Below are 13,955 nucleotides of genomic sequence, written 5' to 3'. Positions count from 1 at the left end.
GACGTCACACCATCGCCCCGCCCTCTCCTCAATACCCTCCGGGCCTCCCAGAAAAAAGGGGCGCTTGTTCTTTCCTAAAGGGGCCTGGCCTTCAGTGGGCGGGACCCTGCATGTCTTGGCCTTCGATTGGACCAGCCCTCGACAGCGTGGCCTCGAGATTGGTCGGTTTGTGCTCCTCTCCCCTCCCTCTTCGAGGCTTCCGCTTCCGGTTCTGACGGACGCCTCGGCCGTAACGATGATCGGGGACATCCTGCTGTTCGGGTAATTAGGGGGGCCAGAGGCTGGGGTAGGAAGGATAAGAGGGACAAGAGGAGGCCCAGGTAACCTCATTCTCCCTTCGCAGGACGCTGCTGATGAACGCCGGGGCGGTGCTCAACTTTAAGCTGTGAGTAGGCCGCTTTGGATCGCGGCTCCACCCAGGGGACCCGTAGACCCGCCCCCACGAGCGTGAGCCCGCCCCAAGTCGTAGGCCACGCCCCCAAGTCCCAGCCAGCCCTCTGGCCACGCCTCCTTCCTGGTCTGTCCTTCTGTGACCCTGCGCTCCATGGTGACTTGAAATCAAGACTTTTCGTTTCCGGCGATCTCCCTTCTTGCATCCCGGAGAGCCTCCGGCCCGTCCCCCCCGGAGTTCTTAGCCTTCCTTCGTACCCACAGACTAACCTCTCCACCTTGGTGGCTGCAGGCCTTGCTGTGATTGGCCGGTAGATGATGGTCCAAAGGGGCATTAAACCCCCCGAGGTCACCAAGTCCGCTGCAGGGCTAGAGCTGAAACGGTGTCCGAGGCCCCCTGAGCTGAGGGTCAGGGCCAGAGGACTGAGTGGTCTTTATGTCCCACCGAAAGTGGATACTGTCTGTTCCTCTTTGTAGGAAAAAGAAGGACACGCAGGGCTTTGGGGAGGAGTCGAGGGAGCCCAGCACAGGTAAGGCCTCCTTTCTGGACTCTGAAATTGGTCCATTCAGAGAGGACAATTTGTTCTTACCAAGCCCTAACTCAGTTTTCTTTTTAATAATCTGTGTGTGTGTGTGTGTGTGTGTGTGTGTACGTGTGTGATTGTGTGTGAGAGAGAGAGAGTTGGGCCTGAGGATGTGCTGTTCCTTTTGTTCACCTCTGTCGACCTTCTTTCTCCTGCTAACCCTCCCCGCATAAGTCAGAACTCATATAACTTCGTACAGTTAGAATTTTCCTTTATGTATGATACCATGTGGCTAATATTTGCCCCTCACACTTGTTCCAACTTGTTTTGGCCCATTTCTGTGCCCTTTTGGTGCCAGTCTTCCAGCATGAATGAATGAATGAATGAACGAACGAGCAGCTGAACAGCCTCACAAGTAGCTTTTGCTTTCAGAGTACTGCAGACCTGTTTTTTCTTTTTTAATTAGATGCCAACATTAGCTTTCAAATAAATCAGATGTCACGTAAAAATTCAGTTGTCTGAATTTTCAAGAAAATTTTTCAAGAAAAATCTGAACGTCCTACAGCTCAGGGTTCAAGCAACCTCTTGGCACCTGTTGGGTGAAGTTGAGAAAAACAGGACCCTGTTGAAGCAGGGCCTGTGGCCTCTACTCGTCCCAGCTCCTCTTTGTGATATCATTTCACCTGCCTGGCCTCTGGAGGCCCTAGGTTTGACACTTCTTGCTGAATTTATTCATGTGACTGTTTGAGACATGAGACGTGTACATGACTACTGTGTCCATACATTTATTCATTCACCAAGCATTATTGAGCACCTGTCACATGCCAGCCACTGTGCTGGATGCTGGGGACACAGCAGGGAGCAGCCCAGGCGGTGGGTGCCATGATGGAGCATTGCGTAGGGACGATAGGAACCTACGCAATAGGTTCCATTGCGTAGGAGGGGGCAGTGAATTTGAGGACAGTCTGACAGCTCCCTTTTATTGGGGGCCTACCTGGTGGCGGCTGCCCCCTTAGGTGCTTCCTATGGGTATTTCCCCTCTGTCTCCACCCCTAAAAGGTAAAGGGAATTTTCCCATTTTATAGGTGTGGAAACTGAGGTTCAGGCTTGTGGCTTGACTTGCTTGTGGTCACATAGTAAACCAGTGACAGCCTCTTGATTGGAACCTGGCTTTTTCGGACCCCGCAGGTTGTACCCTCAGTCACTAGACCATCCATCCATTCATTCTTTTGTTCATACATCCATTCATTCAGCAGCTATATGTATATTGCTTACCCACTCTGTGGAAGGTACTAGACCAACTCCTGGGGCTGTGGTCTATAGATCTAAATCGGAGCTGGGGTGGGTAGGATGTGGGAGGGCTTGGTGGTGGTGAGAGTGTCCACGATAAGGACAGTCACAACAGTGGCTTCCTTGTGATCAGGGGCTCTGTGCACGTCTCCTTCCAGCTAGTAATCTTGTGCTTGTTGCTGCTGCTGCAGAAAATGCCCCTCTCCCTGTGCCTGGCTGACCCCCTGATACAGTAGTGGCTGCATTTGTTGAGAGCTGTCTGTGTGCCAGGCACTGTGCTGAGGTCTTCCTAGTTGCCCATCACCCCCATTTACACAGGAGGAAACTAGGGCATTTATAGGCCAGGGGCTGACCAAGGTCACCTGTGTGGAAGGGCAGTAAACTCCTGCCCAAGTTTAAGGTCGGAGCTTATACACTTCCTCGAAGCGCTTAACCCCCGCTCCCCAGCACGAGCTAGGTTGGATGCCCCCTTTGTATGCTCCCATGGCACTTGTCATGGTGAATAATCAGGTGTGTGATTACTTGTTTAGTATTTGTCCTCCGTGTGAGCTCCTTAGGGCAGGGATGCCTGTCTCGTTCCTCCTTGTATCCCCTGCACTTGGCTGCTGCCTGGAACAAGTGGCCTTTAGTTAGCACCCGTTGATGGCAGGAGAGCCTGTTTTTTTTGTTTGTTTGTTGTTTTTTTTTTTTTTTTTGATGCTGGGCTCAAGGAAGGGCCTTGCCGAGCAGTGCCTCTCAGACATGCTGGGGATGGACCCGCGTTTGACATCTGCAGTCTGGGCTGAGCTGCACGTGGCTGTCCCAGTGGGTTGAACAATACCGGACTCATCTAAGCTGCGTTCAGCAAGTCTGTGTGCTCATCTGGTGCTTGGATGATGCAGTGATGCCAGATGGCTGTCATATCGGGTGGCCGTGTAAGTTTCTGAGCTCCTGCCTGGTATTTTCTGTACTTAATGGACAGCCGTGGTCTAGAGATGACATTTTGGGTAGCGTGCTTGTAGGTTACCCTATCTGGACCCATTCATTTCATTCTGGAGGATTAGTGAGGGAGGACGATTGACTTAAAACCCTGAAGGAGGGTTCTGGAACCCACATCTCTGGAGTCTCATCGTACCAAGCTGTTTCCTCTCGAAATGGGTTCTGTTCTGTGGCATTGGGGAACTAGAGCGAATCATCATCAAAGCAGAGCTCCCCTTTTACTTGCCTGAATTAGTGTCCTTTTTCAGCTGCAAACACTGAAAACCCAGCCAAAGGGTAAGGCAACTTGAAACCTCCCAAGGGTAGGACTGTTCTCAGGCACACCTGGATTCGGGGCTCATACCAGCCGCCCTGCATGCAATCCTCTCCTTGTCCTTCTGGGTTAGTTTTACTCTCAGGCTGCTTGTTTTTACAAAGGTGACCCGAGAGCAGGGCTTGGCACATTTTTCTGTAAAGGGATAGATCATAAACATTTTAGGCTTTGTGGGTCATCCCTTCTTTCTCTCTCTCTCTGTCTCTCTTTTTTTTTTTTTTTTTTTAGTGCTTATTTACTTATTTTGAGAGGGAGAGAGACCACGTGTGCGCACGCTGGGGAGGGGCGGAAAGAGAGGGAGACAGAATCCCAAGCAGGCTGTGCATTGCCGTCAGCGCGAGCCTGATGCGGGGCTGGAACTCACAAACTGGGAGATCTTGACCTCAAGCCCAGATCAAGAGTCGGACGCTTAACTGACTGAGCCACCCAGGTGCCCTGTGGGTCGTACCTTCTCTGGTGCCGCATCTCAGCTCCGTTCCTTGAAAGCAGCCACGGCAAATCCAGGCATACCTTGTTTTATTGTGCTTTGCAGAGAATTTTGTTTTTTACAAACTGAAGGTGTGTGGCAACCCTGAGCGAGCAAGTCTGTTGGCACAATTTTCCCAACAGCATTTGCCCACTTTGTGTGTGTCGTATTTTGGTAATTCTAGCAGGTTTTCACATTTTTTCATTGTTCTATTTGTTTCGGTGATCAGTGATTATGACTTGCTGAGAGCTCAGATGATGGTTAGCATTTGTTAGCAGTATTTTTTTTTTTTTTTTTTTTTTTTTTTTTTTGAGAGAGAGAGAGATAGTGTGCATGCACTCGGGGAGAGGGAGAGAGAATTTTTAAAAAAAATTTTTTAATGTGTTTATTTTTGAGGGAGAGGAGAGATGGAGTGCAAGTAGGGGAGGGGCAGAGAGAGGGGGAAACACAGAATCCCAAGCAGGCTCCAGACTGAGCTGTCAGCACAGAGCCCAACGCGGGGCTCAAACTCACAAACTATGAGATCATGACCTGAGCTGAAGTCGGCCACTTTACCGACTGAGCCACCCAGGTGTCCCGGGAGACAGAGAATCTTTAGCAGGTTCCATGCCCAACTTGGAGCCCTATGGGGGGCTTGACTCTAGACCCTGAGATCATGACCTGAGCCAGAATGAAGAGTTGGATGCTTAAGTGATTGAGCCACCCAGGCACCCCAGCAATATATATTTTTTTTAAGTTTATTTATTTTGAGAGAGACAGAGAGAGAGAGAGAGAGCAAGTGAAGGGGAAGGGCAAAAAGAGAGGATCCCCAGCAGATGTGGGGCTCGAACTCCCGAACTGGGAGATCATGACAGAAGCCGAAACCAAGAGCCAGATGGACGTTCAACCAAGCATCAAGCCATCTATACACCCACCAATAATTTTTAAATTAATGTATTTACATTATTTTTTAGATGTAATGCTGCTGCATATTTAATAGACTATATAGTATAGTGTAAACGTAACTTTTATATGCACTGGGAAGCCAAAAAAATCATTTGACTTTATTGCAGTGGTCTGGAACCAGAACCAAATCCACAATAGCTCTGAGGTTTATCTCCTATATATAAATGAGGGGGCATGGGTGTATTTTGATAAAACTTATTTATAGACACTGAAATATGAATTTTATGTAATGTTTGTGTCTCACAAAATACTCCTTTGATTTTTTTTAACCATTAAAAAGTATCAAAGATATTCTTAGTTAACAGGCCATACAGAAACAGGCGGGAGGGGCTGGCTTTGGCCCATGGGCCACAGTCTGCCAATCTCTGACCCAAAGGACTGGGCTTACAACTTCCTAGCCCAGAAAGATGGACAGGAAGCAAATGCCTCCTTCCCAGTGGTTGAGACAAAAATCTCAGGACTGACTCTCATTGGGTAGACTTGGGTCACATGTTCCCTCCCTGAGCCAATCAGAGACTGGGGACTGGGTGCTCTCAGGGGTTGGTCAGTGGCAGCTACTGCCAGAATGCCAAGCGTCAGGGAGCAGCGGCGACCCACAGGGAAAGCCATGCTGCCCCCGGAACGTGGGGTAGTGGGATGGGGGCGGGCGGAAACCGCAGAAGCACACTGCAGCCGTGACAGCAGACATGTGAGCCGTGCTTGTAAAAATGCTTTCTGCCTTTGCAGGTGACAACATCCGGGAGTTCCTACTGAGCCTCAGATACTTCCGCATCTTCATCGCGCTGTGGAATGTCTTCATGATGTTCTGCATGATCGTGTAAGTCCAGCCCGCCTGTCCCCTTCCGTGTCATCCTCAGTGTCGTTCTCCAGATCGACCCACCTGGTGGTCGTTCCCTGTCTCCTCTGTCGGCACTTTTGTGTCACGCTTTCTGCTTTCAAAATAAGAAGTCTCCCAGCTAGAGAGGAAACCAGGGTCTACACAGGTTAGACTGTGTCACTGTGGTCTAGGCCGGAGCTTTGACCGGAACACGGTGTTCTCCAAGTCCTGGCTGTTTCTGGTACCTCAGCAGAGGCTGCCAAGAGATACCTTCCCTCGAGCCTTGGCCCTGTTACCTCTTGCCAGCTCTGCTGTGTCTAGTGTATGCTCGGTGTCTGCCAGGGTGGAAAATGTGGCTTGAGTGACCAGTGTGCTGCTGGGTCCCTGCTTCCTACCCTGCTGGAAGCCAGCAGAAGGGTTTCAGACTTTTTTCTGTTTTCGTGCCCATTTTTCATTTCCTCATTAGGCTTAACAAATCTAATCGGATTGGTTTTCCTCCCAGCAGCGGGGCCTTAATTTTGATTCTGCTATTAATGAATTGTGAGACTCCTAGTAAACAGACTCGGGAAAAACAGTGGGAGAATCTGGCATTTTGTCCGTGCTGGGCTGGTCCCTTGCTTCACCCTAAAGAGGGAGAGAAGGAAAATCGACTGTCCAGAATAATTGAGATGTTGAATTTAGGGTTGCTGGGGGGACCTTGTGCCAGTCCAGTGGCTGTTAGGGATGGACTTAGGACTTAGGAGATGGGGGGGAGTTCACTGTGCCACTGGAAAGTGTTTTAGAACCCAGAATGAGGACCGCAGTGTATGCCCAGAGAGGCCCTCTTTGGGAGCTCGGTTGAGGCCTGTCCGGGTACAAAGAGGGCTCGTGAAGAGCTCAGGGGATTTGCAGAAGAGCATGGGAAGCATAACTACGATTCACAGGAGGTAGAACAGTGTTGGGGGTGCTCCTCCAGCCTTGGTCTTTCCACGTTCCCACCTATTCATTCATTCATTCCTTCATTCCTTCACAACTATCCAGCACGGGCTGTGCCTTGGGCTTATAGCTGAGACCAAGACAGCCATAGTCCTTGCCATCAGTGAATGCACACGGTATAGCAGATGGGACAGGGACAGAAAACAAATAAATAGGAAAACCTCACTCATGAGGCAAATGGGAGGCTCTCAGTTTGGGAAATGGTCGGGAAGAACCTCTCTGAGAAGTGCTGTGTAAATCAACACCTAAAGAACGAGAGGCAGCCTTTCCATCTCCAGAACCGAAGAGAAGCACAGGAGCACTGGACGTAGCACGCGCAAAGGTCCTGGGGCAGGGGCGGGCTCAGTGTGTTTTTATCATTTTGTTCTTTTCTGTCCAGCAGCTTCATCATCCTTCTCTCCTAGCTAGCTTCCTTTACTGCTCCTCTGCTGGCCGGTGACCAGGATGGTAGTAGCCTCAGGCTCTGTGACGTCCCAGCTTAGCCCAAGGCCGGCTTAGTCTGTAGCCTAGTGTGCTGATTCTGCTTCCTGAGAGCAGAGCCTGATTGACCTAGCTTGGTGTCACCCAGGTCCTACTAGATTGGGGTTGTCCTGGTGCCAGCAGAATCACTTAGGTTGAGTCAGGGAACCACAGCCCTTGGGCCGTATCTATTTCCTGGTTTTCCTGATGTTTTATTGTCATGCGGCCACACCCATTTCTGTGACTGCTTTTGGTTACCGTGGAGTGCTTGAAACCTTGTGATGGAAACTGCCTGGCCTGCAAAGCCCAAACTACTTAGAGTGCCACTTGCTACACAGGGAGTGTGCCGACCCCTGACCTAGGCCAGCTCTTCCAGTAGGGTCCACAGGGAGGGAAGATCTTTTTCAGAAAGGGCTCTGTCAGGGAGGCAGGGACCGGTTTTCCCAGAATATTAAAAAACTGGAAATCACCTCGGCTCCGGTCGTCATCCTGGGGTCGTGGGTTCGAGCCCCGCATCAGGCTCTGTGCCGAGCCTGGAGCCTGCTTCAGATTCTCTCTCTCCCTCTGCCCCCCTCCCCCACTCATGTACTTGCTCTGTCTCTCAAAAATAAATAAGGCGTTAGATGTGTTCAAAGTAACAAAGGTTTTTTAAATAATAAAAGCTGTTCTACTTTTGCTACAAAAAAAAGAAAACGAAACAAAACTGGAAATCCCCTAACTGTCCAGGAACAGGGAATAGTCAGGTAATTCAAAGGACGCCCGTACGACCGTTATGCTACCGTCACTGATGGTGTGGTAAAACTTCTGTCTACACAGGGGAGTGTTTTGAAAGTAAAGGCGGCGGGATGTCACTTAAATGCACACTCTGGCCTCAGTTGTGATAAACATTAAATAAATGCCTGAAGTGTGTGGGGAGACTTCCAGGCAGGGAGTTGGACGGATCTACTCCAGGCTGTCCGCAGACGTGACCATGCTCAGAGGTGACCATGCTGTGACCGCTGACGAGGTTAACAGGGCCTGAGGGGATGGTTCACAGTTCCCTGCACCCACTTCTGTATTGCTTGAGCTGAGCTACTTTGGAAATTTTAAAAAGGCACGAAAAACTTGAAATACAGAGAGAAACGTGCCTGAAGGTTTAGGGACCGAGAGTATTACCGTCTGCAGCTTAACTTGGGAACACATCAAAGATAAGGGAGACAGATTGACAGGTACCCTGTACAACAGAGTGTTAATTGCAGAATGGAGGTGGTGTATATGTGGGTGTTCACTGAACCGTTCTGTTAAGTCTTCTCTACGTTGCCATCTTCATACTGAAGTATTGGGGAGAGGAAGACCCCAATTCTCGAGGGAGAACAAGGATGAATAAGTACAAAAAAAGTGCAAGTTGGTGTTCACAACTCAGTGTTTTGTCGTATATTCACAGGGTTGTGAAACCACCACGGCCATCTAATTCTAGAACGTTTTCATCACCCCCGAAAGGGAAACCTCGGACCCATTAAGCAGTTCCTGCCTGTCCTCCCCTCCCTCCAGCTTTCTTTATGGATCTGCCTGTTCTGGGTATTTCACATAAATGGAATCGTAACAGTGTGTGGCCCCTTCTGTGTCTGGCTTCTTTCACTCAGCGTGATGTCTCGTAGGTTCCGACATGCCGTGGCATGTCAACACCGCATTCCTTTCTGTGGCCAAAGAATAGTCCATTGTATGGCTGCGCCTCGGCTTGTTTTTGTATCCATCCGTTGATGGCTATCTGGGATGTTTCCATTTTTCGGCTGTCTCCAACATTGTTGATACAAACATTTGCGTCCACGTTTTCGAGGCTGTCTGGTAAATACCGAGGAGTGAGATTGCTGGGTCTTAGGGTCACTCTATATTTATCCTTTTGAGCTTCTGCCAGACTATTTTTTAAAGTCGCTGCAGTAGTGTGCCTTCCCACCAGGAGCGTATGATGGTTCCAGTTTCCCCACACCCTTGCCAACGCTTGCGATTGTCGGTCTTTTTGATGAGAGCCTTGATGAGAGTCGAGCCCTCTTAGCGGATGTAAGGGTTGATTTGCATTTCCCTGATGGTGAATGACGTCGAGCGTCTTGTCATGTGCCTATGGGTCATTTGTATATCTTCTTTGGAAAAATGTGTAGATCCTTTGTCCATTTCTTAGTTGAGTTGTAAGAGTTCTTTTTATAGTGTGGATCCCAGTCCCTTATCAGATATGTGATTTGCAAGTATTTTCTCCCATTCTGGGAGTTGTCTTTTCAGTTTCTCGATGGTGTCCTTTGAAGCACAAAAGAAATCTTAGTTTTGGTAGACTCCAATCTATTTCTCCTTCTGTCACTTGTGCTTTTTGTGTAATAGCTAAGAAGTTGTTGCCTAGCCCGAGGTCATGGAGATTTAAGCCTAAGTTTTCTTTTCTTTCTTTTTTTTTTAAAGCGTATTTATTTATTTTGAGAGAGAGAGCATGCAAGCAGGGGAGGGGTAGAGAGAGAGAGGGAGAGAGAGAACCTCAAGCAGGCTCCACGCTGTCAGCGCAAAGCCCGAAGCAGGGCTCAAACTCGCAAACTGCAAGATCATGACCTGAGCCAAAATCAAGAGTCAGATGCTCAACCGACTGAGCCACCCAGGCACCTGTAGGCCTAAGTTTTCTTTTAAGAGTTTTCTAATTTTAATTTTAATAGTTAGGTCTGTGATCCACTTTGAGTTAATTTTTGTAGATGGTGTGAGGTAGGGATCCAGCTTCATTCTTTTGCATATGTTGTAATCCAGTTGGTCCTGCACTTTCTGTTGTTCTTTTTTTCAAAAAGGCTTCTTATTTTGGAAAGAGTTTGGATTTATAGAAATGTCGTAAAGGTAACAGAGTTCTGTGTGTGTGTGTATTTTAAGTTTATTTTCAGAGAGAGAGAGAGAGTGCATGCGTGCACACACATGAGAGCAGGGAAGGGGCAGAGAGAGAGGGAGAAAGAGAATCCCAAGCACGCTCCACACTGTCAGCACAGAGCCCGATGCAGGGCTCGAACTCAGGAACCGTGAGGTCATGACCTGAGCCGAAATCAAAAGTCAGATGCTTAACCAACTGAGCCACCCAGGCAACCCCCCTACCATATATATCTTTTTAACAGCCCTGTGGTTTTCCCCAGTAAACCTCTATCATAACTTACATACCCATTCTCAACTTCATGGACATTTGTACAGTTTCCAAGCCTTCCCTATTCAGGATTTCCTTCACTGGAATAACGTTAATATCTTTTTTTTTTTTTTTAATTTATGAAAGTCATCACTGACTGGCAGTAATAGAGAATGGGCTAAAATGTTACAGATTCTGATGAAGTAGATACTTTGTTAAATAGCTTTCTTCTTTTTAAAATGTACTGTTTGGGGGCGCCTGGGTGGCTCAGGCGGGTAAGCTCCGACTTTGGCTCAGGTCATGATCTCACACTCCGTGAGTTCAAGCCCTGCGTCACGCTCTGTGCTGACAGCTCAGAGCCTGGAGCCTGCTTCGGATTCTGTGTCTCCCCCTCTCTCTTCCCTTCCCCTGCTCATGCTCTGTCTCTGTCTCAAAAATAAATAAAAACATTAAAAAAAAATAAAATGTACTGTTTGGTAGTGTTAAGTATGTTCACGTTGCATAACAGAAAAATCACTTACAAAATTATAAAGGATATAAAATAATCTTAATAGTAACATAAAAAATCTTCTGAAAGTGTTTTCAGAGCGATAGCTTTGCTTCGTTTGCATCTTCATGTACATTTCTGCCCTCCGACTTTTCCAGGCTGTTTGGCTCCTGAGCCCCAGATATACGCCTTCCCGGGAACCAGGAACCAGGAACCACCTTCCCAGATGCCGGGTCTCCCTTCCTCCGTTCCTGATGACTTCAAGAATGGTTTTGACTGGAAAACCAGCGATCTTCCCAGAAAGCCCAAGTTCGTGGTGGGTGGAAAAAAATGTTCGCCAAGCTGCACACGGTTTCCCAGCCACGTCATTGTTTTCTTTTCAAAGATCTTTTCACTTTGGTCTCTCCTCTGAAATGCTGACTACTTAAGGAGTTTGAGGAGGGCTTATGGAAGGGGAATGTGATAACATTGCATTCCCTACGGATAAAAGAACATGTCTAGATCGTTTTTTTAGATTGGAATTCCTCTTCTTCCAAGCTTCCGCTAGAAACCCATTTCTGGATATTTCTCCGTTTATTTTTAACAACCATCCTTTTTGGTTCCAATTACCCAAGTTTTGAAAAAATAATTTTTATCCAGGGATCTGAAACAGAAAGGTTGGCTTTTGAGTTTGATGGAGCCTCTTTACTGGACTGTATTTACGAATAACAAGCAAGTTCATTGTTGCTGGGCCTGTGTCCAAATTCCTTTCCTGTCTCGATGGGCTCTGCTTGGCCACTCGGTGCAGCTGAGGTCATCCCCAGGACTTTAAGGGTGAAGTATTACCGATTCCCATGGAAGAGAGGTACAGAGCAGGCAGACGTGGGTGTTAGGAGAAACTTCGCCTTGCCTTGAAGCCCTCTGTTAAAGTCACTTTTGGGGCCATTAATTGTATCATTTTCGGCCCATGGGGGGTATCAGGACCCAGTTCTCAAAGTTTGGAATTCCGGGTCTGATTTTCAAGTGAGTGATTTCAAGGTTGAAAAGCAAGGAGCCTCACTCGAGGAAATCTAGCATTTTGCACAGAATCTTCATTGAAAGGGAGGCCTTTTATTGCCAAGACGAAATGCCGGTGGTCAGCACCCAGATCCTGCCGGTGTTTGATTTGTTCGTTGTGGTTTTTGAAATCCTGATTTGTAGGTAAACCTGACGGGAGGAAGAAGTAACCAAGTAAACCTGTAGACTTGCAGAACTGAGTCGCATTGAAAATAAAGCTCATTTCTAAAAAGGATCTTTTGTTTACACATTTTTTAACCAAGAAGTTAGTTGACGTCCAGCCCGAGTTGTTGTGAACTACACTGTGGGGAACCCTGAGGTTTCATTTCGGAGGCTGTCAAAAAGTCAGAAAAGAGGCAATATTTAGGTTTCCCTTTTGAGATTTTGCGTGAATAAATGTGCGGCTGGAATTGGGCCAATGTGATTTTTGACCCGGCCGCTCTTGGCAGTATAGAAAGAGCCGGTGACAGCAGCGGGGTTTTGCTAGACTAGGGTCAAATCCGCTCCTGCTGCTGCTTTGCCAACGTCATTCTCCTTCACTGCTTGTATAATTTATTCCCTTGTCACACCCGGGCGTGTGGTTTGTAAGTCGCCGGGGAACGTAGCGGCCAAATCGAGCTTCGCCCAGGCCTGTGTCCTTGTCAGCCAGAACAGATGTGCCGAGATCTTGCCTGGTCACTCATCAAGCCGTGTCAGTGGTGCAAGGAAACCTCGCCGCCTTATTCAGACTGGTGCTGAGGTTTCGGTGAGGAGAGGCATTCATATGTTATGGGGGTGAATCGCGCTCTGCGAAGAGAATGCTGTCATTGAGATTTTGTTTCAATAGTTGTATTTTTTCCCCCAGAGAACTGTTATCTCCTTGTTAAGCTCCCATCGGCATCGCTTCGGAGGCTCTGCTGTACCTTTTGAAAGTTGTGTCTCATGGATGTGTATCTTGAGGAAGCTTTTCAAGAACCCTCATTAACGTCAAAGGTTATTGACGTTGGAGTTCTGGGTGCGTAGGGTTGCCCAGAATTTAAGCGCTCATGCTTCTGGGTCAGTTAGGTACGGGTTCGAGTCCCATCTCTGCTCCTTGCTAGTGAGACCTTGGCTGCTTGCTTCCCCACTCCTTGCCTCAGTTTCCAGTCTCCAAAATGGGTCTGAGGGTCCCATCTGCCTGGGGCGATTGGAAAGTTCAGCAAGCTTAAATGTTCGGTGTGGGTGTCCTCACTGCCTGCATTTTCTCTCTCCTTGCCTACGTTTGTGCACACACACCTTTAAAGAGCAATCGTATTGGGTTTTTGTATTATTGTTTTTTGTTTTTTGTTTTTTTATGTTTATTTAGTTTTGAAAGAGGGAGCGCACAAGCAGGGAAAGGGCCGAGCGAGAAGGGGACAGAGGATCCCATGTGGGCTCCATGCTGACAGCAGAGAGCCTGATGCGGGGCCTGAACTCCCAGACCACAAGCTCATGACCTGAGCCGAAGTTGGACGCATGACTGATTGAGCCACCCAGGCGCCCCTGGATTGTACGGTTTAAAAAAATTAGAGGGGTGCCTGGGTGGCTCAGTCGGTTAAGTGTCCGACTTCGGCTCAGGTCATGATCTCGTGGTTCACGAGTTCAAGCTCCACATAGGGCTCTGTGCTGACAGCTCAGAGCCTGGAGCCTGCTTCCAATTCTGTGTCTCCCTCTCTCCCTGCCCCTCCCCAGCTAGTGCTCAGTCTCTCTCTCTCTCAAAAAATAAACATTAAAAAAAAGAATTAGAAACAGTTTTCCAGCATAGAAAACCTTTTCCTATCTTCCTATTGCCTTTCTAGCATTTTCCTTATATACAACGGTATACAGGCAAACCTTGGAGATATTGTGGGTTCGGTTCCAGACCACTACAGTAAAGCGAATATTGCAATAAAGCAAGTTAAGTCAAGTTTTTGGTTTCCCAATTCATACAACAGTTGTGTTTATAGACACTGTAGTCTAGTAACTGTACATTAAGCATCACATCAAAAAAAAAAAACAACCCCGTGCATTCGTAATTAAAAAACACTTGATGGCTAAAAAGCACTAACCGTCATCTAAGCTTTCAGTGAGCCATAATCTCTGATCACAGATCACCGAAACAAATCCAGTAATAATGAAAGGTTTGAAATATGGTGAGAATTCGCAAAATGTGACACAGAGACGT

The 13,955-nt window shown here is 47.9% G+C and overlaps 1 protein-coding gene across 2 annotated transcripts; it reads left to right on the top strand.

Annotated features, from left to right (window-relative positions):
• The first annotated feature begins 92 nt into the window (after nt 1-92).
• SMIM7 (small integral membrane protein 7) lies at nt 93-12,029 on the top strand. 2 transcript variants are annotated; one of them, XM_042928811.1, is made up of 5 exons: nt 93-261; nt 344-385; nt 868-920; nt 5,633-5,723; nt 6,190-7,535. In XM_042928811.1, the coding sequence occupies exons 1-5, from the start codon at nt 236-238 to the stop codon at nt 6,461-6,463; spliced, it is 486 nt and encodes a 161-aa protein (XP_042784745.1). In that variant the 5' UTR covers nt 93-235; the 3' UTR covers nt 6,464-7,535. The 2 variants fall into 2 exon arrangements, with proteins under 2 accessions (XP_042784745.1, XP_042784744.1); XM_042928810.1 differs by lacking the exon at nt 6,190-7,535 and adding an exon at nt 10,918-12,029 and having other exon boundaries at nt 164-261.
• The last annotated feature ends 1,926 nt before the right edge of the window (nt 12,030-13,955 follow it).

Source organism: Panthera leo, chromosome A2 (assembly GCF_018350215.1).
Source record: "Panthera leo isolate Ple1 chromosome A2, P.leo_Ple1_pat1.1, whole genome shotgun sequence".
In the NCBI taxonomy this organism is placed as follows: domain Eukaryota; kingdom Metazoa; phylum Chordata; class Mammalia; order Carnivora; family Felidae; genus Panthera; species Panthera leo.
The sequence above is the reverse complement of the archived record's forward strand: the minus strand, read 5'-3'. Positions and strand labels throughout refer to the sequence as shown.

Excerpts from the sequence above, each read along its gene's own strand:
- SMIM7 (XM_042928811.1), top strand. The coding sequence starts at position 236 with ATGATCGGGGACATCCTGCTGTTCGG. Across the intron at positions 386-867 it reads GCGGTGCTCAACTTTAAGCT|GAAAAAGAAGGACACGCAGG; the intron begins GTGAGTAGGCCG and ends TCCTCTTTGTAG. Across the intron at positions 921-5,632 it reads GTCGAGGGAGCCCAGCACAG|GTGACAACATCCGGGAGTTC; the intron begins GTAAGGCCTCCT and ends CTGCCTTTGCAG.